Here is a 25,741-nt window from a genome sequence, read left to right on the forward strand (position 1 = left end):
GAACGACCATTTAAGACGTTCATCGAAGGAAAGCTATAGCGTACATGAATTTATTTCATTGGTTTACATTAAACCAATGGATTTCACAGCACACAGCCTTTAAGGCTGTATTACTGTATTAGCCACTAAGGCATTGGCCTGTTTTTACTTTGGTGTGATAAATAGGATTTTGCCGGAATTAAGTTGACGACTACATACAGCCGTAAGCGCTATAGTGTCTACCGGCATATCAACAAACATTGAAGAACACAATAGTTGGGCGGTAATTGTCGCAATCGCACGTCGTTTCTTGAGCAGTTTATTTGGTGACAATGACATCATTCTAAACACTACAACATGCAGCATGCCTCGACGACAAAGGCGTTTTCATCGGGTTACAAGCTTGATAATCCCCGCCAATCACACCGGCTTGGAGCGGTTTGGCCTTTGTTGGCTTTGGCTTCTCGCGGTGCCCGATTGTCGAACTTTTCGGGCAGCTGAACAATTCAGAAGAATATTTTTAGCGCTTCGCGGAAGAGCGGAACAGGCCGCCTATTGTATGGTAGACCGCCATGCCTTTTACTTCATTCATTAGCAAACGTATAATTCAATGTGAATCGTGCTTGTCTTTACGTGTAATACAGTTGAAAGCGGTATGAATTGTTTACTCTTAAAATATCTTGTAATTACTATGGTACACACCCCGGGGGTTAGTAACGATTTGAGCAATAATATTTTAGGTTCGTTGTGAAACCAAGCAAGCTTGATAAAATCAATCTGTTTAAATTTAGACCTAACCCCCAAAGTAAAATGTTTATTTAAGAGGTTGAAGTAATGCATAAGCCTATGTTACAAACGTATGCTCAGAGTTGCATACTTACAGTATTGGGTAAACCTTGACAACACTATTTTGCACCTTGTGTGCCCCCTGTTGTGTACACTGGGTGCTGTTGGGTGCTTCCTCTGTGATACTTCAAGCTCTCCTTGCGTACTTGACTTTGGCTGTTGTGTCGTGGAACATGAGGAATGCTTTCTTTCTATGATGCAAACACGACCATTTTATGCGATAGATTTTGCTTGCAAGTGATAATCAGCTATATAACACTGTAGCTAACTTACCACCGTCGGAAGCCTGCTATAGTGATGTGTGAGATTGCTTAACACCGAGGCATTTCGCCGATCAAAAATGAATTTCTCTTTACAGTCGCATAGAAATTAAGAAATAAGAAGGCAAATTAGCCTTTCAATTTGCTGTTCGACATATACTACATCAAAACTTTTATCCAGACGACGCACATGTTTTACACGTATATCGCTTATGTGGTCGTGTGCCGACATTTCAAGGGGCTTTGATTTTAATTTGTCAATTTCGTGTGATAATCTACAGGTTAGCACTTAGGCTTAATTAAAATGCTTCAGGTCCGAGTCATAGCCGTTGTCGACAGGTGACATAGCTGTTACCAACAGGTGGCACGCGCATATACTGGTCTTCGTACCTAACAACGCTGCGGATATTAGAATTTAATACGGGCGATGTCCAAGGGCCCGGAGATATATCCTAACATTCCATTCGATAATGGCCGGTTGTAGGTTGGATACAACTTCCAAAACAGCGCGTAATCAGTTTTTCTTTGAAAATTGCCAGTGATGTCACACGCGGCAAAGGCATTGTACAAGTAGGCCTACTCATTTTTATTATTACTAGAATGCAATCAGAAAAAAGTAACCTATACTTGCTTTGAAACTCATTTTCCTGATTGGATTGAGGTAAAGCGGCCTAAATACGTCATCAATAATGAGGTAGATGGCAATGTATCCAATTCCTTGCAACAATATCAGGTATTCCAATACCGTTATACCAATACAGTAGGAAGTTGGCGGGGCATAGATATTGAAATTTTTTTCGGTATCTAAGGTAAAAGAAATAATAACAAACAACTACCGAAACAGACGAGGTCAACTACATAGTCATCATTTTTATAACCTTGTCGTACATTTATGTCATAACGGTAGTAGCCTACATTTAACCTTAAAGCCGTGGCGAGTGCTCACTTAATATTGAAGATCCTGGCAAGTTGATCAGTGCAATTGCTAAAAACGGGATCGCCGTGGTGAGCGTAAAGCAAAGGAAGCAAATATTGGCAGAGTAAAGTGACCAGGTATCGCGAATCCGACGCCGCAAACTAGGCCTATAGTTTACTGACGAAAACAGATTGCTGTCGGATTCCGTTTCACAACGAATCAGACCGGATCGCAGACCAGAAAATTCTAGAATAAAAGAATGTTTTGAAAACGTTTCCGGGCCAGACTTATAACCAGAAGTAGCCTAACCTATTTACTGTAAATACACAAATCGAATAAAACAGTCCAGTTTATCTGACGTCACTAACAACACAACTCGTTAGACTGCGTCGTTTTTATGCCGCGTCTTACCCATTCCCAACTGGCCGAATCCTCCCGCAGTTAACAGAAAATCATTTGCATCCGTCTCCGAATTATTGCACGAGTCATTGTGTCCTTCCACATGTTTGGCTTTACCAAAGTGACATACGGAGTTGTTCCGACTCCGCAAAGGCTCTGGGTCGCCCACTCCGCTCAGAAGACGCTCCTTTCTTATCTTGGCCCGTTTCGTATCCTTGAACATCAACAAATATTATTATATTGTACTTGCAAAATATTAAAAACTGAAACCTGGAACGTGCATTTTTCTCGTAAAACTAGTATACGCTGTCAAACGTATAGGCCTACCTGTCTCGTAGGATGACGCTTTAAACAACAAAGTACTCCAAGCGGCCTATTTCATGTTAAACAGAAAGTAGTGGCATATAGTCACTTTCACACTTACTATTATTAAAGACACACAAAGCAGGCTAGCAGTGATGACATAAATCAAGCCCATTCCGCCTCCAAGAAGCCATTTTTGTAAGGCTGGAATCTGATAAAATGGAAAAAGAGATCCGGCAAACGCCAAAGTGCCACTTTTTTCTGCTCGCTCTAACGACTGCGAGGCAACACTCAAACCGACCACGAAACATAATGTCCAGCTCGACATAATCAAAATACCAGCGACTTTTCCTGGCAAAAGTTCGCCAGTATGATATCTGAGAATGTAATAACTGCATTATGATATAATGATGACTATCTCGGCTTCCAGTTTTTGTATATGGAGACGCAGCACCACATAAAAGTGCTGCATTTTCGAACACCTTAATAGTTACTGAACCATTACGAGTCGATTACTAGATATCACTTTACCTGGATGGTTTTGAAATCACCTGATGTCGATCAAAGCTTATCAGAAGCATATGGACAAAAGATGACACCAAACATGTAATATAGATGACATTGAATACCAGTTCAACCTGAAAGTTAAAAATGAAAGTGTCAGAAAGCAGAAAACTTAACTAATAAACAGAGGTTAAAATGTTTAAATTAGTCTTTCCTTGCGTCAACATAAAATTTTTATTGTGATAGAAATTCATTTTTATTAGGAGAGGAAAAATAATAATTTTCAGAAGCCAAGTACTGTTTACTGATAGTTTATCGATAACACCTTAGCTATTGCGTTGTTTACGAAGTATACTGTAGCAAAAGTTAGCCAAGCTTGCCAGATAGAGTGACAAAATAAACGCAAATGTTTCCGGTGGGTATATATAGTTATCAAATTAAATTTGGTTGTAATAAGTGCCCAAAAATCGATGATAATTGTAACTATGAAAACTTATTAAATTTGCTAAGCAATTTTCTCTGCTTTTTTTTTAATTTTTTCTCCCAGTGATGATATTTTTGTTCTAAAATTTCACGCAATGCGACCTGTTTTTTGTTTTCTTAAGTAATAGCGCTACAATTTCTCCAAACAAATACAAGTGAAAAGCGGCTGAATTTAAAAAAATGCTCTAAAATTACGTGTTATAAATCTATGAAAAATAAACCGCTGTAGTCAGCAGGAACAATAACACAAACATCTGTCATGTTCTCAATGTCGCCATTTTGTAATAAACTTTAATCGCCCGTTTATGAAAGTTTTATTACACCAAAAGTAAAGCATAACTATACGGTATGCGAAAATTATTAAAACGTTATCAAGCGCACTTAGAAGTTTACAGGTAAAAAAACGAAATTACCACGTACAGGGTTCATTGAGAGATTTGATCTTAGCGAGTCCGTAACGTCTTCCGAAACTACCGAGTATGAATATATCTTCATAATCGAAAACGACGTCGTCAAAACGCATAAAATAACATCTTTGATAGACATCGAGGCCCTGAAAAATTCAAAATAAGTATTGAACAAAATCAACTTTGAGTTTGCCGAGGGGAAATGAAAATTGCTTCATCGTAATCAACATTCTACTCTTTGCATGTATTGTTACTGCTTATGTAATTATGCTGACTTACAACTTATAAAAAATGCGGTGGGCTTCCTTATATTCTAATGTTTTACGAGGTTATTTTGCATTAGGTGATAACGTCAATATTATTTGGAATCTTTATCGTGTGCAATGTAACTCTCATAACTTTGAAACAATAACTCTTAGAGTGAAATTTAAACAAACGTCAGAATATTCGATGAAAAGAGAGTTTTGAGCGTTCGATCAAACGACTCCTGTTCGTTCATAAATCTCTTACGACTCATGGATACGGTTGGCTTTACCACAGAGAATGCACTCATAACCAGCACGACGCCTTGGCGTAGTCGTAGCAAGAAACGTTGGTGCAACAAATTTAAGTTTTGATACGTACTAAAAAGAGTTTTATAATTTGTTGTAAGCTTTTTTGTCGCATTTTAACGCTAATGCAATGGAACTTGTAAGCGAAGTACATCTCCCGAGGACACGTAACGATGACCTTGTGACGATCAATATTTTTCTCGGAACTATTGTAATTGTAGTTCGCCACCCTCTAAGTCATGTATATCGATGTAGTAAGTGCTATAGGGAGATGACCATATGCCATCATCAACCAATCTCGTAGTAGTAATAGACAATTAAACGGCTTGTTGTTAAATTTATAGAGCACACCGATCAATGCTTTGCGATCGAGTATGACGTCAATCAATAAACAGTGTCCTTTGCGAAATAATGTCATGCGCGTAATTGTGCATAACGCTTATAAGCAAATTCAAAGTCACGGACTAGATTACAAGTTTACAACATAAAGGCTAAGAAAGGTTAACAGGTATAAAGTGAAAACTTACTTAAAAAGCCAAGTTGGCTTTCGTAGCTTCGAGTTTATGAAGATAACAACTGCACACCAAGCATTGCTAAGTACGACAACGGCAGACACAAGGCATAAGACAGAGCTTGCGGCAGCCTTCAAATAACGCCTGTTGAACTCATCCGAAGCAAATACCATTCCTTGCCAACATGTCAATTCTAGATTCTGGTAGACCTTGCCGCTGAAATTTGTTGCATTCTGCATTGTCAGAGCTTTGTGAAAATGCAAAGCACAACCTTACGGCCAAGTCTCTGAAATCATAACAAAAATTTGTACTTCTAAACCTTTGGTCAATTTCACGCCTGCATGATTCCGCTTTGAGTTTTCTCTGTATTTTCCCTGGCTACCTTTTAGTTTGAGACCAATAAGAATGTCAAACTTCAACTCACAATAAATGTCATTTCGCTTCCTCCGCGGGTCGCTGAAAATTTATTGCTTTGTAATGTAAATAATTAAGCTTCTGTCAGCTGAAGTTATTGCGTCTTGGTTTGTATTTGGGTTACAGTATCACCATGTAATTGAAGAAGTTGCTATTCCAAGTTTGAGTAGCATACGAAGCGGCGATTAACCACGATAGATACGCCTCGATACAAAAAGTGAGCTTATATAATGCTCATGTGTTTAAACGGCGTGTTTTTCTGCCCAAGCGCAAGCTTAAGTCGGCTTTGTTATAAAAATCCTTCAAAAGTAGGCCATCAATCTGGAGTTTTTTCCAATTACATTGTATTGACTACAGACTTGTTCAGTCTTTTAAGTTGACATTCACTAATTTACTTTTCATGTCAGTGCATTATGCGTGCATTCAAACTCGACAGAGTGCACACGACGCAATAAACCTCTCGACGAGTCCGTCATAATTCGATTTACTGCGCGAGGCTCTGAACAGAATTTCAATAAGCAACAGTATGGTAAACTATTCATGTTTGCCTACAGACAAATCAATAACCTCATCGGAATGTTTTTAATTTTTCCTGCCCGACACCGCCTTAATCAGCTAACATGTCGCTGAACTGCGGGTAGTAGTAAATCCCTCTTTATGTTACAGATAATCGATGACTAAAAAGTCATTTCATATTGTTTTCGGAGCAATTTGGCTCTGTCTTGGTGACAGCCTCATAAATAACATAACGTAACTACAGCTAACCGTATGTTGCACGTAACGAATCTAACGCTAGCCATGTGCAGCATACACAATTCATTCAGCTTTTATTGAAACCTACCAAGCCTACTTTATTGAAACCAACCTAACCTTATTGAAACCTCCAAGTCATACTTTTATGTATAGAGCTTCATTTAAAACAATTTCAATAATACATGAGTAGCTGAAGTTCGAAATTAGGCCAATTCAACCGAAAGACTTGAAAGCGTGAGAAGGCTGCCCTAACGACATACTTCAAGTAGGACCAAATAAAAATTTAATCAGCTGTTCCATTGCCGAGCTGTTAATATTTGTGCGTTAAGGGAATAGCAACTCGCCTTGGCGCTTAATCAATTTTTTATCAAACCTGAAATTCTATCATAACTGGGAGAAATCGTTAAGAAAGAAACCGACGCGTTGCAGCTGCATTCACTCCTGTAAACAAGAATCGTTACGCCTGAACGCTAGTTTTATGCTTACGATAGGATTTTGAGCAAGGCCGACTGAAAAAACTTGGGTCAACTCATTACATCAGATTTGAAGCGCTAAGCACCTCGTGCGTGAAAAATACTTTTGGTACATTTTGGTCTGGAACTGCAAAGCTTCAAACGGTGACTGCCTACAGATCTTAGCTAATAATATTTATTTGTAGGTAGTTAATTCAACATTTTATCGGTTTGGCAAAACATGATAAAACATTAGCGCTGGTATATGCCTGTAAACTTTTGACAATCGCTTTTCACTGAAACTCTCCAAAACGATCTTTCACGAAACAATTTCAGTAACATTTAGCTTTTCAGTAACGGTTCAGAAAATAACTTAAACTAATGACTTCATTTTTTACGTTTCTTCAATTTAATGTCATCAGTAAGCGGTCACTTTGAGACGCAAAGTTCTCAAATGTAACTTTCAACAACTCACTGCAAACTTCGCCGATGTCGGATGGGTCGTTTTGATAACTTGCTGACGTCATGACGAAAACACAAGACAAATGCCTGAAGGTACGGTTACCAGATCTCTATTTCGAAAGTTCGAAATTGAATACGACGCCTTTTGTTGACAAAAGATAAGGGTTCCTCTCCCTCATACGTGACGAATTTTGGCAAAAACAGTTGAGTTGCTGACACAGTTGTTGGGAATGCCCCAGATAATTGTGCCGGCATTGCATCGACAAAACAGAAAATACTTGTGTCACGAAAGGTAATGACTAATGACGTATCTGAAATTTTGGCTATGTCGTCCGGTTTACCTGCAAGCTCACAGCTTAAAATTAATCTGCATTTTTCACAAAATCGAGTTGTTGTCATGCTGGGTAAAATAGTTACTTTCAAAAAATATTTGCAAAAATTGACTGGGTCATGATTAAGATAAAATGCCAGTTGACAACAGGTTTAAGTGGGGAGTTCTAGTAGCACATATCATTGAGTTTCTATCTTGCTTAATGCAAAACAGCCTTTTCTGTTACAAGACAAAGCTATCTAAAAACCTTAACTATTTTGTTGTATTGTATAAATAGGGAATCCCCCTAAAGCGGATGTTAGTCATAGTTGAGCTTGTTTGTTTATGGCCGAAAAAAGCGATCTTGTTCAGTTTTTAAAAATGTTGATGACCCGAAATCTGATCTTGATGCTGGGGTGTGTTTGTTGTATGTAGACATGTTTTATCATTGTACGAATGCACGCATCCAGGATATTGGTGCACGCAACTCATTTATCAGAAAACGTGCTAAGAAAAACGATTTTGCTTATTTGTGATACGTGCCTATAGTTACGTAACTTACGTGATAGTGGAATGAATTTTTATCAGTGTAATTAACTAATGGCCGATCTTAGTCAGAGAACGTTAAATGTTGCAGACAATTTTTATGTTTTGAAAAAGGCATGACATACTTTCTTATAAGTCTGTAGCTTTACTTTAAGTCTGCATAATATTTTAGATATAGTTATAGTCCCCTGCCAATAAAAGCAAGAGCCTTTTTCAGAGTTTAACTCTAAATGATATAATAAATGTTACTATATGCAGACTAGTAATTAATTTACCTTTTTTTAGAAGATGGCTCTGGATATTTTAAAGCTTGTTTTCACCACCATGAATCTGTGGACAGTGCTTGTTATAGTTTGTGTACTTCTGTGGCAGTGGTGGAAAAAACCACACCCCAGATTTCCGCCTGGGCCCAGAGGAATTCCAATCTTAGGTGCTTTACCATTTGTTGATGTTTATATGGAAAGAACTGTAAAGAAATGGAGTTTGGATAAATATGGACCTGTCATGTCTGTTAGGATGGGACAAAAAGAAGTTGTTTTTCTAAATACTTACGAAGCAATTAACCAGGTAAAGAGTTTGATGGTTTATGAACTACAGCAAAATATTCAACGTGTTCTAAAACATATCTATTATATGTATCTATTTTTACACAAACATTCTTAAATCATTTTCAAAAAACTGTGTTGTTTTAATAGCTTTGATATTGGATAGTGCGTAATGGATCATAGTAAGAATATTTTTCATATGCCCCTTCGTTTAGGCATTTGTTAAACAAAGTGACTGCTTTTCTGGAAGGTCAAAGGTCGTGATGATGTATGATGCACTCGGCATGAACGGCCTTATTATGAAAGATCATGACAGTGATTTTAAAATTCAAAAGAAGTTTGCTTTTAACTACTTAAAGCAGTGAGTTAATAAAACTAAGAAGAAGTTTCCAACTTGCTTACTATTTTACATCCAAAGATTATAACACCACAACTCTAAATATTCTACTTTTGTATAGTAGGTCATGTCTAGATTGTACTTTATTTTGGAAAGTGTTCAATTTTTATGTTAATTTTTTTGTAACCTAAGTGGTAAAGTATGTCATCAAGGTTAATCATAAAATTTCATGTAAGGTTTTATTTTTTCTGTGCAGATCAGGAATGGGAAAAAGTGAGATGGAAAATTTTGTAAATATAGAAGCTCAATATTTTGTTGAGTTTTTGGAAAAACTTCCTGAAAAAACAATTGATTTAAGAGTGAGTGGACATATATGTAAAACAAGTCATGAGCATCATACTTTTAAATAATGCGCAAGGTGTTATAAGTTAGTTTTCTAACTAGTGATTCTTAAAGATGTTGTAAAAAATTGTTATTACAATAATTTAGTTACAAAGGTTGTTAACAAGCTGAAGCGACCCATTATATTACTTGTAGTCATCCAAAGTTTTTGATATCGAAAGCTGAATTAACAGCGTTAAAAAATCATTAAGTCGGGGCTGGGTATTGTCCTTACATTTAAGGAACACCGTTGCACTGATTATAATTTGAAACAAATTTGTTTAAGCAGAATTTGGTTGCAGACACTTTGTTACGACGTGTTGTGTAACATTTTGGACTAATTTTGAGATAACAAGGGCTGTTTCTGTTCTGGTGCAAAACGCTTTGAGTTTATCAAATTTTGAGTTAAAAAGGTTTTAAAATGGAAATTAAAATGCTTTACCTTTTCACATGAATTTTAATAAAAAATTTGCAGAGATTATATAAGCTACTTTAATTTTTCTGAACTTTTGAGCTAAATGAATATGGACAATCACGCTTTCATATTTCCACACATATTTCAGTATTATTTTCATTACAGCTGGATTTACGCAATTTAATTGCTAACATAATTTGTAAATTTGTTCTGGGAAAGAGATATGAATATGATGACACTACGTTTAGAAAACTTTTGGAGTCACTCCAAGATGAGTAAGATGTTTTGTTATTATTCTTTATGGTGATGTTATGGGTTCTTATTGTAGTTTTTCTTGTATAGATTATAAAAGTATGCTAAACAATTTGCCATACTCATTAATCAATTATTTATTATTCCTATTTGTAACCAAAGCAAACTGCTTTAATGAACTCCTCAACCAACTGACACATGTTTTGTCAAACTTATTCACAGACTGGGGAAGGCAGATGAAACATTGAAAGTGGTCATATTAGAATATATCCCAATTTTATCCAAATTCCAACCATTTAAGGGAGCTTTGAAACAACATCTTCAATATGAACGAAACATTTTAGGTGAAGCAAAAAATCACATGCCATGGTTACTATCTCATTGTACCATGATACTAACAGTTATGTAATTGCTGAAGCATTTTAAACTGATTTTTTGGCATAATTGGTAAAAGCTTTGGTGTTATTTGTTGTTGAATTATTTGTTAAAAATGTTTTTTTATCATTACTATTTATGTACTTGTAATTTAATTAAAAAAGAACAAAACTATTATTTTGAAATAAATTGTTAGTTAACTTTATTAATATTATAATTAATTAATAGACTGTATTTTAATTTTATTTATTTCCACAAACTTATCATTTTTACTAAAAATTCACAAATTTTAGCTGTTCTGCGTCCAATTGTGGAAGAGCACAAGAAAACATTTGTTAAAACTGATATCAAGGATTACATTGATGCATACCTGTATGAGCAAAAGTATGGTAGCAGCATGTCAAGCTTTACGGTACAATAATTTTTTATAAACAATGATTAATGTTGCGTGAATGTTTATGTGCTTTATCAGCACTACATGGTAATTAGATATTATTTAATTTAATGCGGAAATTTGATTTAATTTTCAAACTTGTTCACACAATAAGGTGCATTATAACTACAGCACTTTATAACTAATAGAATATTGTGCAATATTATCGACTTTTTATTTATATCATCACAATCAGGATGAGCAGTTAGTGATCTGCTTAAGGGACCTCTATGTTGCCGGTACAGAAACATCAAGTGGAATAATTTATTTTGCACTTCTTGGTCTACTTCATCATCCAGATTACTATGAAAAGATTGTTAAAGAAATTGATTTAATCTTGGGTAATGTTTTTGCCAATGTAACATCATAGCAGGAAAGCAAATGTTTTGACTGTTGCTAATTTTTCTGAAATATCTTTGACTACATTGTCAATATGTAACTAGGAGCTGACAAAATACCATCAATGTTATTGAAAAATGACATGCCTATTACACGTGCCTTTATTCAAGAGATACTGCGTTACTGTGTAGCACTACCTGTTGGAATTCCACATAGGTGTCAAGTTGATACTGAGTTGTTTGGATATCATATACCAGCTGGAACCGATGTACAGTTTTTGCATATTTAAATTTGCATAGAGTATTTTTCTTCCTTGAATAGTTTATACTTCATTATTAATTCCATTGTAACATATGTTAATTGTGATATAACTACAGTCATTGTATTTAATAATATACAAGCTGTAAATTACAGGAAAACGGATATTTATTCTACTTTACACTTAAAAGCTAGAATCAAATTTACCATCTCCTGAAATTCTTTTTTTGCAGGTGTTTGCAAATATCTGGGGGGTGCATTTTGACCCTGATACATGGAAAGATCCAGAGACATTTGACCCAAGTCGACACATCGATGAAGAGGGAAAATTTAAACATTCATCAAAAATCATTCCTTTTGCTATTGGTCCTAGGGCATGTCTTGGTGAAGGTCTGGCAAGAATGGAGGTGTTTTTAATTTTCATCAAACTTCTGCAGACATTTAAAATATCTGCGGCAACTGATCCTCTACCTTCACTTTACCGTGGCGAGCAGAGCTTAATTTACAATGCCAATAGTTTTAAAGTTAACTTGACATCTCGATAACCTCTTTTTTCTATTCACAATATTGACTGATGTTAAAGATAACAGTAGACTGTAGTTATATTATAATGACCTTCATACAAATGATTTGGTTTCATACATTGATTGAATATTGTTTGGTTTAAAATTATTGTTATTAGTTTGATTTTACCACACACAAAATTATGGCTTCCAAAATGTTTTTATTTAATAATTTATTAATTCTACAATTCTATACAGTACTATGAATAGTAATCTAATAGGTTCTAATAATCTAGTACACGTTTTACACTGCTGCAAGCCATATTGAAATAAGTGCACGAATTTTGCTAACGCCTATTTTTAACAGTGAAGGGCTGCCAATTATTTTTACCAATCGCATACGTTCAAGGGTCGAATTTCAATGTTTGTAAGTTGGTGTGTAACATAAGGTCTTTGGAACACACTTGATAAAATTACTTGTAATATTTAGTTATGTTTTATAGTGGCAACATTGACAATATAGGCATTTATCTTGTTTGTAAATTATATCAATTAGTTTCGTTCCGTACTGTGCAAAAAATCATTAGCAATTAATAAACATAAGAGGTTATAGGAGTGTCATCATAATTCATTTAAGATGGTTGTCTGTAGCCAGCTTCACATGCTATGCATAGGCTATTCTATACTTACTGAAGTACAAGAAACTCGATATCACCTAATTTTGCACTCTTTTAGTTAATTGCAATGTCTAGTAGGCTATTTATTGCACTACTGGTTGTTTCACAGACTGTTAACTTTGCTGTTTGCTTGCCATTTTAAAATAATGCATGTTAATATTACGTACTAACTTACCTCATTATTTAATTAATATTTGCTTCATTAGCACTTCGCCTTCAGTTTCTCTATCATTATGTTCTGTTATTTTCAGTTTAAAAAGTGTCTTATTCATGAAAGTATTTCCTTTATGTGTGTTATTTTTTTTAAGTGTAGGCTACAACTTTAAATTGACAACTATTATGTGCAACAAGAACATCTACTCTTCACAAACTCTTAAATTGCGAATATGTTTTCATGGTTTGCAATTGTCTTTTTATTACGCATGAGTGCACTGATGGTTGGCTTTAAGTTGTATTGAAATTATCAATCATGATTTGTATTGTAGTGTATTTAGTCCTTTACCTTAATGATTCAATAATTATTAGTACTATTGTATTGTTTATGTTTCGCCATTAACCATGCAGAGCGAATATTAGGATGCTAACAGTTGTAGTTATAGCACAATAAAACACATGCTCAAGAACAATTAATGAGCAGGAAAAAGTGGAAAAGTCCAAGAGCTTAAAACATGCAAGATAGCAGTAATAAAACTTTGCTATAAGATGGTAGTTTAGCATTGCCACCAAACCCACAAAATAATTCCTGAGTCAAAATAACACAAACAACGAAACAACTACATTGTTGGAAGATGAAGAGGACATGTTCCCTAATATTAAAAAGACGGATATTAACAACCGAAATAAATATATAAAGTGACATGGTTTGATTAAAATGACAATGAATATTTTAAGTGCACAATAAATGGTTGTACTAGGTGGTTCACATGACACCGTAGATTTAGAAAAGCTTTTATTATGCCTGTAATATTAAGCCTGTTTTATGTGACACTTAGCCTCTATAGTCTGTGCCACTACATGAAGGTTAATAATAATTACCACTTGGACAAAAACATAATGTGTTTATCATCACGAATCATGAAGGCAACATGATCAACAAAATTTAAACGCATAAGAGTGCTAGCTAGCTAGCGGCACACAGTTTGGGAATCACTGGTCTATGGTGACACTTAGTTTGGCTGTTGAGCGGACGTTTATTTAAAATTACTACAAAATCCTGTCATACCATGTTTTGTGTTTTGCTCTAAACGATAGTAATAACTAATGAGCGACCTGAGTAGGTTACTTCTAGCTTACCATGATACGTTTGAAGTAGGTATTTATTTATACAACCTGTTTTACTGTATTTGGTTTTAATGAGGAGATTACAACAATTTCAAAGCTGGGTAAATAATTAATCTGATTAACTATTTTGTATTGCATTGTTTAGTTTTGATGTATTGACTGTGGGGAGCAAAAATGGTGGTGCTAAACTCGTTGCAGACAGGTCAAAGAAGAAATACACTGACAAACAACCGAAAGCGGCAAAGCCCTGAGGGTTTAAAACGTGCAAGAAATAATTTAGAGTGGTGCTACAACGATGTAAGGTTAGCACGGCCACTAAGCCCGCTTTCCTAGAAAAATGGCATGAAAATGTCATTTGATTTAATTAACCCATCACGTAAATGTAGTGATATATTTTATTGGTTTACTTATTGTTGGAGTCTCCAGCCCTGATACTGGAGAAAGCTACACATTTTTTCCATATGTTTAAAAAAAATTTCCATATGGAACAAAATTTTTACTTTATTTTAACAAATAGGGGAATTTCCCTAAACACAGATTAATTATTTTAAGAAATTGGCATAATTATTATCTTTATACAGTTTATCTTTGGATTAGTTGATCGTTATTTGCTTTTGCCACCAACCCTTCAGAAAGAAAGTGAAACGTGGTTCATTGGTTGATCGTGGGTTATCAGCTGGCTGTTTGCTTTACGTAAACATTTTTGCAGCTCAAGCGAATTTTTGTACCCGTTACGTAAGCGCAGCAACATCGGCGCGTCAGACAGGAAGTAAGACGAAATAGTACATCACTTGTTTTGTTTAGATTAGAGTACCGGTTAGGTTAGGGTTACCATATCAGAAAAAGCCAAATTCCTGACTGTCTCAATTACCAACTTTCGCGACACCAAACAGGCGCTACACGACATTTTACAGCAGCGGTTCCCTAACTGGGGTCCGTAAAGAAGTTTTAGAGGGTCCGCAATGAGAATTAGTCTTTAAAGCTTTAAAGCAGTTTCAGAGGGAGGATATAGTACATAATATGAGAGTTGCGCTATCCAAAACCAAACCAAGCATTGATGAGTTAATTGCAGCAAAACAAGTGCACCCATCCCATTAAACGGTTATCGTATTTGATAGTTTTTGCCTTTTCTTTCATTTGTGTGGTTTTTGCAATTTTCCCATAACATTCTTTGATTTTTATAGGGCCACGAAATATTAAAATAATTGCACAGGGTCCGCCAGGCAATATTTTAAGAAAAGTTTGGGAACCGCTGTTTTACAGTATGTTCTTACATCCTATCCAAACGCTTATTTTTTATGCAAGACAGCATCACTGTCACAGAGGGGAAAAAGCACAGATTTGCCGCATTTGCTTAGTCCAACAACTTTCTGTTTAATAGACAATAGCCATCTTATAAGCAGTAGCATTACTTATGTTCTTGGTTATTCGTTATATTGAGAAAGTGTACAGCACCTATAATAAAAACCTTTTCTTGTAAGCTATTTCTGATGTCATGTCAAAACCTTTCGGCCGGCAAAACGTTAGAGTATTCTGACCGCACACAACCATAGAGTCAAATAATTCAACAGGTAAATTAAGTTAAGATACCCTCAGAAGCCAAAAGGGTCTCTTCAGAGCTTACCTGCATCTCGTCAGTAAATTTACATTTTCGCTTAGCCATTTTCAACAGTAAAACAATAACAAAGTTTAATTTTTGGCACTAAACAAATTCTTATGGTAAAAATATTGCCAGTTAAATTTCATAAAATACAATATTCAAAAACCCGGACTTTTAAGCACTTTTTAACATTTATCCCTGATGCAGATTTGAACATTAAAATCCCTGACATGTCCGGGAAAACCTGACATATTGCAACCCTAGGTTAGGTAGCAGTTGCGTTGCATTATACGGTATTGTTTATTTTTACCATTAATTGTAGGAAAGAAATATAATGCTAACCCTTGTTTTACAGCAGTAGAATCCAATGCTCGTGTGCAATTACTGAATTAACGGACGGGAAAATGTAGCAAAACCCTGAAAACGTAAAAGATGTTAAATATAAAGGTTCTATAACAATGGTAAGCCAGCACGGCTGTATTATAAAGAAGAATATATAAAGAGATAAACAAAGCCACATAGTCAATACTCAATTTGTGTATACTTATTTTATTTATATAGTTACGTTATGTAGTGATGTTCTTCTTTTTGCAATTCAATGTGTTCAACATTTTCAAATGATTTTGGACTTACATCACAAAACGACATTATTTACTTAAGACGCTACTGCTAGGTATGCCTTCACACAACAAATTACTGATACTTCATAGAAGAAACAAGCAGTCCTGTGGGAGGGATGATCATAATGGCTGCTCATAAGTGCTGAATTATGTTTAACTTCTTGCTAGAATATAGACAAAAAGATAGTAGCGTGGCATGATAATTCAGTAGTACTGATTTGATTGGTGGAAGTTAGGATTGATTTGAAAATACTATTGATTTCACTGCATCAGTGGTGATCACTATAAGAAGTTTATGCACAGAATACCAAATTGATCTTTGGAATCTCTGTGTTTATGTGCAAAAATAACTTGCATTTAATCTAAACCTCTCATTTTTCAATAATACTTTGCTATCATGGCGCAGGAAAATTTTAGTAGTAAGATAGATCTATTCGAGTAGAAGTGGTTAGGATATCTTTGAATTATTTCTGGAAAAGAATTGAATAATCTTGGAAGTAGTTAATTTTGATATATTTTATGGATAATGATAATTTTGCAAATATTATCAAATCATGTCTTTGTTGCATTATGGGTTGGTTTCGGATAAGTATTTCAATAAATGTTTATTTAAAGCAATTTATTTATTTCAGCTTTATAGGCTATATAAAGGCTTGTTTTGTAGAAATTCAATGTATAAATTTATATTTAATAACCATTGAAATATTCATATGTATACCATATTATTAAAACAAATACTTGATTTTTCTAAATGTTTCTTGAATTATTTTAAATAATGTTTGCACTATGGATGATTAAATGGATTACTTTCAATAAATGTTTCAAATATTGGAAAAAAACTACGAGAATAACAAAATCGTCCATCTGTTGCAATAACATCATAATGGTTTTACTTTGAACAAAGCAAGTTTTTCATTATTCAGCCATGTTATGAGATATCATTTGTATGTTTTGATAGTATCTGGTGTATTTAGTACGGTATTGTCTTTTCCAAGTTATTAAAAATATGTAAATCTAATTTTATTGTGGTTAAAAACTTAATCATTTGAAATAACAGTGTATTTAACTAAAAATTGATTTAATGCTAAATTTTTAAATAAATTGATTTATTTCTTGAGTACCTAAAAAAATCAGATTATAATCAACTGATTAGAAAAATAGAAACTTACAGCTATTCAACCAGAATCCGATAGGCTACTGAGGAAATGATAGTGGCTGGCAATCAAATACAAAAACAATTATGTTTTAGTTTACCTCAGCTCTGCTTGTATGTATTGCACATTACTTTACTATTTTTCTAGAAAAACAAGAAGACCTATTACTGTAAAAATCCAAAATAGAATCATAAATGCAACTGGTTATTTTATAATCGCAAACCTTCATAAAAGATGTTAATGGATGTTCTAAAGCTTATTTGCTCCACCACGAATCTGTGGGCAGTGCTTGTTATAATTTGTGTACTTTTATGGCAATGGTGGAAAAAACCACACCCCAGATTTCCGCCTGGGCCCAGAGGAATTCCAATCTTAGGTGCTTTACCATTTGTTGATGTTTACATGGAAAGAACTGTAAAGAAATGGAGCTTGGATAAATATGGACCTGTCATGTCTGTTAGGATGGGACAAAAAGAAGTTGTTTTTCTAAATACTTACGAAGCAGTAAACCAAGTAAGGATGTCAATGTTTGTTAAACGTAATCGTTATGTATGGCTTGGGATATTTTATATAAACATAAATTAAGTATTAAGTTTAATGGTTAATTCTTTTTTTTAAGATTAAAATACTAACTTTTAAAATACCGTAGTTGATTTTTTGTTGAATGTCCATGTTTAGTTTTTCTCAAGCAAAGTTTTGAATAACAGTATCTTTATATTTCAAGATTAAAGCAATACACTCAATGACAATTGTTTTTCACATATTTCATATTGCTTGTTATACTTTGAAGTTGCAATTTTTTATTGCAAAATGTTGAGGCTGCATGTATTGGTTAGCTGAAGCCAATTGCCAGGTTGCATTTTTATTTAAGCAATTTTTTGATGGCAGAAACCGAATGAAAGAAATGGTATGATATTTGTATTCAAGTATGTAAAAGTCTGCAAAGTTTTTGGTTTGTTTTTTAAAACTTGCGTTGTGGTGCCATTGTTAATAAAGTGTACGGGTACATCTTGCCATGTTATTTTCATACAAAATTTATAGGCATTTGTGAAACAAAGTGGCTGCTTTTCTGGAAGGGCAAAAATTGTGATGATGTATGATGCACTCGGCATGGACGGTCTTGTTTTGAAAGATTATGGTAATGATTTCAAAATTCAAAAGCAGTTTGCTCTGAACTACTTAAAACAGTAAGTGGACTATATTTATCCTTAGACCTTGATTATATTTATGTGCATGTACATGTTTGTATTTTAACGTTTTATTGTTTTGGTAGATCAGGAATGGGAAAAAATGAGATGGAAAATTTCATTATAGTAGAAACTCAATGTTTTGTAGAGTTCTTACAAAGTTTCGGCGAAGAACCCATTGATTTAAGAGTGAGTTAACATTATTGTCATAGTTTAGCACATAGGAAGTGTCAATTTTTCAATCAGTGATTGTCAAGCTTTAAAAAGTTGACTATATCAGAAGTTATGATGTTTACTAATTTTTTCACTGTTGTTAATCGGTTATTGTAAAACTGTTTTGCCATTATATTCTGAATTCTATTCTTGATGTTTATTGTATCATTACAGCTTGGTTTGCGTAATCTGATTGCAAACATAATTTGCCGAATTGTTTTGGGAAGGAGATATGAATATGATGATGTCATGTTTCGGAAACTTCTTCATTCTCTTCAGGATGAGTAAGCTTTCTCATTATTTTGTAATTCTACAGTAATATTGTACTGAGTAAATCAATGGGTTCAGAAAAGTGCCATTTCTGTACTGTTTTGTGGCCTATATCTGTGAAAACGTTACGATATATAGTTTTTGTGTGTGCAAAATTTTGTGTTTTTTGATGTGAATTTTGTTTTAAAATGTTCTCTATAAACCACCCAAAAATTTGCAAAACTTCAATTTTTTTTACATACAATTTACAGATTGGGGACGCCAGATGAAACTCTAAAGGTTGTTATTTTAGAATATATACCGTTCCTAGCAAAATTTCAGCCGTTTAAAGGAGCTTTGGCGAAACATGTTCAATATGAACGAAATACTTTAGGTGCGACAAAAATCGGTCACTTAGTATGAATGCATTTTAGCAGATGATTTAATTTTCTATGCAATATGTTAATGGCAAAATTTATAATTTCAGTTTTAGTGTGCTTGTTTTAGTGTGTTCATTTCTAAATTTCATTTTGAATAATTGATGTTGTTTAAAGTTGTTCTGATTAATTTAGCAGTATTAGTTTTAATTTATTGTTCGTATTCATTATTTTTCTGCTGCTACACTATTAGGTCTCCTCCATCCTATTATAGCAGAACATGAGAAAAATTTTGTTAAAACTGATATTAAGGATTACATTGATGCCTACCTGTATGAGCAAAAGTATGGTAGCAACAGGTCAAGCTTTACGGTAATAAATTTGTTTGATAAAAATTGAAACTTGCTAAATTCATTGGAAATGGTTTTTGATTCTATACTGTTCTATTGTGTTTTAGTTCAGGTAGTTTAAATAATTAATTTTTCGCTGAAAACGAAAACTATAATTTGTCATGTCTAACTACAACAAGGGGTGTTACATTCACAGCTTTTTGTAGCTTTATTACATGTTAGTATTGCACTAATTAGGATGAGCAGTTACTTATCTGCTTAAGGGACCTGTATGTTGCGGGTACTGAAACGACAAGTGGGTCAATATACTGGGCACTACTTGGTCTGCTTCATCACCCAGATTATCATGAAAAGATTGTTGAAGAAGTGGATTCAGTGTTGGGTAAGGCAGCAAGTAACTGTGCTATAATGTCTTAGCTCAGTAACTGGGGCTCGAGAGATGATGAATCAATGCTGGGTTATTTCAAGTAAAAATACTTTCCTCAGTTGGAAGATAAACATTAACGTACCATATAAAGATGAATATTCTCAGTGCATGGTTACTGGAATTTGTTTTGGTTTTTACTTTTTAGGTAATCTATTATATTGTTGGTTATTATTGGTATCTAAGTTTAATGAAATGCTCAATATTTTAGGAACCGATGGGTCGCCATCAATGTCAATCAAAAATAAAATGCCAATGACATGTGCGTTCATTCAAGAAATATGGCGTTACTGTATTTCAGTTCCTGTTGGAGTCCCTCACAAATGTCAAGTGGATACTGACTTATTTGGATATCATATCCCGGCTGGGACAGAGGTTTATTTTGTTATACTATACTGTAGCATAGTTTTATATCCAGTATCATGCTACCGCTGAAATTATATCATTATTTTCTAGAAAGTTTACAAAACTGTTTTGCAGACAATATACGTGAATAGAAATAAGGCATATAAAATACATCAACCTTTTGTTTTACTTTTAGCTGTGCCAATGTAGGCTAATGGTATCTAAAAAATTTTACCTAATATTACTTAAAATTAACATCATCTTTAAACCGTTGCACTGTCCGTTATTATGTTAAGTTAGACTAAAAATAACAATATTACAGATATTTGCAAATATCTGGGGGGTTCATAATGACCCAGACACTTGGACTGAGCCAGAGAAATTTAACCCAAGTCGACACATCGATGAGGACGGAAAATTCAAATATTCCTTGAAAATTATTCCGTTTTCAGTTGGTCCCAGGACGTGTCTTGGAGAAAGCCTTGCAAGAATGGAGATGTTTCTAGTGTTTGTCAAACTGTTGCAGACATTTAAAATATCTGCAGCAACTGATCCCCTTCCTTTACTTTATCATGGCAAGCAATGCCTGATTTACAGCGCTGATAGCTTTAAAGTTAAATTAACACCACGTTAATGTTGGCCACTATTATCAATAAATTGCTTGCAGTAGCTCATCACCAAAAATTAAAACATAATTTATAATATTTTACTATCGATCTCGCTTTCAAACATGTATTCATGTTAATCTTATTGTTGTGAACTATGCAATAGACTACTATCAACACCTACTAAACATTATTCTTCACCTTCCAAATTCACTGGATTCATTCATTCAATATGCTTAAAATTGCTGTAGTTTAATTTAGCAATGAGAACTATGCAAGTCAATCCTGTATTTTTTTCCGGTAATATAATTGCTTTGGCTCTAAATCTTCTTGTTTATAAATTTATTTAACATTTTGAGCTTTCTAGTACTTTATGGTATAACTGAGGTTGTTTAGTTGTTGACATTGTACTACATGAATCATGCCAATAATTTGCCTTTGTTAACTGACGTAAGAATTATTTTAAGATTGTGTAACTACCAGTATTTATCTCACTTCATTAACAGGTGAGCGTGTACATTATTTCAGGGCATATAAGTTGTACTTTTTTTTTTAAAATGGCTGTTTTTCACAGAAATTAAGTCCTCCTTTACATGTCTGTTATTGTTAACCCTGACTACTTATGCTATAGCTCAGGGGTGGGCAAACTTTTTGTACTGAGGGCCGCATTAGAAAAAATGTTGCAGTCGGCGGGCCGCACACTCTCATTACAAAGTAGGAAAATTTACCCGATGTGTAAATAAACGCATATTCATATTAAACATAATTTTTGCATTTCACACTCAGTTACGTTTAAAGCTACGCAAACAAAGGCCTACGGTACCGTATTTGTATTTTATGATCAAACAATTGAATCAAACAATGCGTGAGAAGTGTACGGCTAGTTGCTGAAAGCATGTTGCAATACATGCGCGACTGACGTGTGTGTGTTTACGCACTGAAAGTGAAGAGAAAAACACACTCGTAAAGGGAATAATATTTTGTCATGTAACCTGTTTAATTAAAACAATAAGTGATGAGTAGGAGTTTCTGTAAGTGCCGGCGGGCCGCATAAAATGGGACCGCGGGCCGCATGCGGCCCGCGGGCCGTAGTTTGCCCACCCCTGCTATAGCTTAAATTCTATGGTAATGTTGTTTGGTTTTGATATGACGACAGTTGTTGTAATCAACGCCTGCTTAAATCACCCAAGATTTTACCCCATTTCAGGGTCTAAGATACGATACATCTTATATGCAATCAAGTATGCTTCTTTCGTTTTTAAGGTTTTGTTATTTTCCGTAAAACAAATTAAAAACTTGATTTCTCATTTGGTATTTAATTTTGTTTTGATCAAATGTTATGTTTCACCTTGATAAGTATTTTGGGCAATGCAAACATACATACAAAATTCTTTGCATCAAGCAAAAGTGTGATGGAAGGTTTTGTATCATTATATATGCAATTTATTGGAACAATCATTCAATAGAATTGTTATAAAAAAGTTTCACACATCAAGTCTTTATATGCTTAGGATTTCTTAAACCTTTTGCAAAGTTGTTGTGCAACTTTACCATCTCAGTGTACTTGACCTGAAAAAGGGTTACAGCTATTGCTTCTTATGATTCTCTTGTATTCTGTCATTTCATAGCTAACTATCATAACATCTTTTTTATGTTTTTAAAAGGTGCTAACGTTTTGTTAAACATGCTGATAGATGCAGCTAAGTCAGCTGTGTTATCATTTTATTCTGTACTTAACGTTTGGACAATTGCACTAACACTTGCTGCTCTGATATATCAGTGGTGGAAAGATCCTCATCCTAGATTCCCTCCTGGCCCGAAAGGATTTCCTCTCATTGGAATATTGCCTTATTTGGGTAAACGTTTTGAACAAATCGTTAAGAAATGGAGTCTAGACAACTATGGTCCAGTGATGTCAATCAGAATGCCCAGAGAAACTATTGTTTATTTAAATACCTATGAAGCAGTGAGCGAAGTAAGAAAAACTTGCTATTTGTGATTTTCATTTACTTAAACACTGCATATTTAAAATGGTTATTATAAACTAATATGTTAAGATTAGAAATAGCGTTATTACCATCACATATTTTCTGGGTTTGATTTTTAGCTATACCCAAAATTAAAGTAACAAACTGTCTGGCAGGTTTTTCTCAAACAAGGCAGTATTTCTTCGGGCAGGCCCAATATATTTCTTTTTGATAAAGTTCTTCGTGGGCAAGGAATAATCTTCAAAGATTACTCTGAAAAGTTCAAGCGACAAAAGAATTTCGCTCTTAGTACTTTAAAACAGTAAGATTAAGCACTCATTATTGGCGTTTCCATAAGTTACAGGAAAAAATGTTTACATATATAATATGGTTTATCATATATATTTTCCTACACATTTTTGTGTAAATTCTGAATACCCATATTTACAATGTAATTTATTTTAACTACAATTGTTTAGTTTTGGAATGGGAACAAAGGGAGTGGATTTTATCAATGATGAAGCTGAGTGTTTAATTAGTTACTTGAAAACGCTGGAGGGAAAACCAGTGGACTTGAGGGTGAATTCTTTTTCAATGTTGTACCTATACAGTATATACTTATACATTGTACTACTTTCTTGATAAAAATTTTTAATTATTGGAAATGAAACTCTTGCAAGTTATGGCCTTCACACAAAACAGACAACGGTGAAAACTGGTGAAAATTTTTTTCACATTTCAGTTCTTGGAAAGTGTGACCATTCTAATATTTCAGTGAAACTTGTTATGATTATAGCGAAATGTTTCATTTTCTTAAGTTTTGCCTCAGTTGTCACATATCTCGGACTTAACTGAAAATACCTTGCTCCCCAAGACTGCATATTAATAGATTATTTCCACTGAAGTTTGAGCTCCAAACTTATTCTAAAGATATTTCAACTTGCAATTGAAATTACACCTTAGTTACGATAAATCTGTTGTGAAAATTGCAAAATTCACTGCATTTAGGATATCTTTGAAAAATCGATTGCCAATATTGTATCAAGAATTGCTATGGGCAGAAGATTTGATTTTGATGATGAAAAGTATAACAAGGCACTGGAAACTTTACGAAATGAGTAAGTTGTTATTTTGCAATTCTTTTTGTTGTTTTAATATCTCCTGTGATTTTCCTTCTCAAAGGCCTTGAGATATAAAAATATAACAGTATAAATACTATTGCTTTTCGTACACTTTTAGGTTTGGAAATGAAAGAGATTCTGCATTACTATCCCTTGTTGTTTTATTTAATTTCCTTTACCTAATTCCACCGATGAAGGGTGCTTATGAAAGATTTGTTCAATCGCAACAAGATCTTTTTGGTAAATATTTTGTTAGTAGTGTGTCTCAAAGCTTCTACCAAGGCTGGGTTCCCAAACTTTGGAATGAAACGTGAAACGTTACGTAATAACTCGCCTGTTTTAGATGTGATGGACGAAATAATAGAAGATCACCGGAAACATTTTGATAAGAATGACATTCGAGATTTTGTTGATGCTTATCTTTATGAAATAAGACACGGAGCTGGCAAAACAGAGCCAGGATTTTCAGTAAGTTCAGTACAATAGATTAACATCATGTTATACAGAAAAGTATATACGAAGTAGAAAATTGAAAAAAATAGTTATGCCTTAGGTATGATAAACTATATCTTCTTTCGATAAACTTGATTTGTTGGGTATGAAATATTGTATTCACAGAACAGCCAATTGCTTGCGTGTGTGAGGGACATTTTTATGGCAGGTACAGAAACAACTAGTGGGTCATTGTATTGGGCAGTACTTGCTATTCTTAATTACCCAGAGCACTACAAACTTCTTTTGGAGGAAGTTGATAGAGCGTTAGGTAACTCATTAAACAAAACTAAATTAAGATTTTTACTTGAAAGTTTGAAAATTAGTGTTATTTAATTGATTGAAGAAATGACAAAAGTTTTACATTCAAACTTTGTTTTAGGAGGTAGCAAAAGGGTTGACATGTCATTAAAGAATGAAATGCCATTTACATGTGCTTTCATCCAAGAAATCTGGAGAGTCTGTTCATCTGCTCCATTTGGTGCCCCCCACAAGGCACAATCAGACACTGAAGTTTTGGGTTATTGCATTCCTAAGGGATACACGGTAACACTATACTTAGTATAGCAGCTAAAATAAAACAACACCACTTTAATTTTTTTCGTATCATGTTTGTAAATATCTCATTTTATTTCATGGTTGGAATAGATTTATGCCAATATCTGGGGTGTGCATAATGACCCAAATACTTGGAAGGATCCTGATAAATTCAACCCACATCGTCATATTGATACTGATGGGAAATTTATCAGATCAAACAAGATAATTCCTTTCTCGGTTGGGCCACGAGTTTGCCTCGGAGAGAGTCTCGCAAAGATGGAAATGTTCCTTGTCTTCGTACGGCTTCTGCAGAATTTCGATTTCACATCAGCAACCAATCCTCTGCCCTCAATGCTTGAAGGAAGACAGATACTCACTTACACTCCACAGACCTACCGGGTGATTGTGAAAGAGAGATCTTGATTACATTTTTGCTGCTTGCCCAAAAAGTTCAATACTTACAGAGAAATTTTTTTATAATTTTTCTTGATATACCTGTTCCATTTGTTAACATGTGCTTGAAATAATTTTATAAACTTGTAGCATTTTTCATTATTAAACATTTATAACCTATATCTTGTCTGAGGTTTTAATTCATTTCCAT

At 34.2% G+C, this 25,741-nt stretch overlaps 4 protein-coding genes and 1 long non-coding RNA gene across 7 annotated transcripts; 3 read left to right on the forward strand and 2 right to left on the reverse strand.

Annotated features, from left to right (window-relative positions):
- Nucleotides 1-282: 282 nt before the first annotated feature.
- LOC143448664 (uncharacterized) lies at nucleotides 283-6,986 on the reverse strand. Its single transcript, XM_076948489.1, has 9 exons — nucleotides 5,176-6,986; nucleotides 4,111-4,243; nucleotides 3,235-3,341; nucleotides 2,825-3,080; nucleotides 2,413-2,614; nucleotides 2,032-2,247; nucleotides 1,717-1,889; nucleotides 861-1,016; nucleotides 283-476 (listed from the first exon to the last, which is right to left on the reverse strand). Exons 1-8 carry the CDS (start codon nucleotides 5,397-5,399, stop codon nucleotides 885-887), a joined length of 1,443 nt encoding a protein of 480 aa, XP_076804604.1. The 5' UTR covers nucleotides 5,400-6,986; the 3' UTR covers nucleotides 283-476; nucleotides 861-884.
- A 1,364-nt stretch (nucleotides 6,987-8,350) lies between these two features.
- On the forward strand, nucleotides 8,351-13,232 carry LOC143448663 (cytochrome P450 2U1-like). Its single transcript, XM_076948488.1, has 9 exons — nucleotides 8,351-8,664; nucleotides 8,858-9,003; nucleotides 9,236-9,338; nucleotides 9,941-10,050; nucleotides 10,250-10,371; nucleotides 10,696-10,814; nucleotides 11,032-11,176; nucleotides 11,279-11,442; nucleotides 11,666-13,232. Exons 1-9 carry the CDS (start codon nucleotides 8,386-8,388, stop codon nucleotides 11,975-11,977), a joined length of 1,500 nt encoding a protein of 499 aa, XP_076804603.1. The 5' UTR covers nucleotides 8,351-8,385; the 3' UTR covers nucleotides 11,978-13,232.
- LOC143448669 (uncharacterized) lies at nucleotides 10,633-11,779 on the reverse strand. The gene is made up of 3 exons (XR_013114474.1): nucleotides 11,640-11,779; nucleotides 11,372-11,486; nucleotides 10,633-11,138 (listed from the first exon to the last, which is right to left on the reverse strand). It is a non-coding gene; the product is annotated as an uncharacterized LOC143448669 (long non-coding RNA).
- A 2,600-nt stretch (nucleotides 13,233-15,832) lies between the features above and the next one.
- Nucleotides 15,833-22,681, forward strand: LOC143448662 (cytochrome P450 2U1-like). Of its 3 annotated transcripts, XM_076948487.1 has the most exons (10): nucleotides 17,642-17,780; nucleotides 17,992-18,174; nucleotides 18,309-18,454; nucleotides 18,541-18,643; nucleotides 18,842-18,951; nucleotides 19,189-19,310; nucleotides 19,547-19,665; nucleotides 19,881-20,025; nucleotides 20,279-20,442; nucleotides 20,735-22,681. In XM_076948487.1, the coding sequence occupies exons 2-10, from the start codon at nucleotides 18,091-18,093 to the stop codon at nucleotides 21,044-21,046; spliced, it is 1,305 nt and encodes a 434-aa protein (XP_076804602.1). In that variant the 5' UTR covers nucleotides 17,642-17,780; nucleotides 17,992-18,090; the 3' UTR covers nucleotides 21,047-22,681. The 3 variants fall into 3 exon arrangements, with proteins under 3 accessions (XP_076804601.1, XP_076804600.1, XP_076804602.1); XM_076948486.1 differs by having other exon boundaries at nucleotides 15,833-18,174; XM_076948485.1 differs by lacking the exon at nucleotides 17,992-18,174 and having other exon boundaries at nucleotides 15,833-17,780.
- On the forward strand, nucleotides 22,669-25,704 carry LOC143448661 (cytochrome P450 2B19-like). The gene is made up of 9 exons (XM_076948484.1): nucleotides 22,669-22,992; nucleotides 23,161-23,306; nucleotides 23,464-23,563; nucleotides 23,993-24,102; nucleotides 24,224-24,345; nucleotides 24,449-24,573; nucleotides 24,724-24,868; nucleotides 24,980-25,143; nucleotides 25,246-25,704. Exons 1-9 carry the CDS (start codon nucleotides 22,669-22,671, stop codon nucleotides 25,558-25,560), a joined length of 1,551 nt encoding a protein of 516 aa, XP_076804599.1. The 3' UTR covers nucleotides 25,561-25,704.
- The last annotated feature ends 37 nt before the right edge of the window (nucleotides 25,705-25,741 follow it).

This window comes from Clavelina lepadiformis, chromosome 3 (assembly GCF_947623445.1).
Source record: "Clavelina lepadiformis chromosome 3, kaClaLepa1.1, whole genome shotgun sequence".
In the NCBI taxonomy this organism is placed as follows: Eukaryota; Metazoa; Chordata; class Ascidiacea; order Aplousobranchia; family Clavelinidae; genus Clavelina; species Clavelina lepadiformis.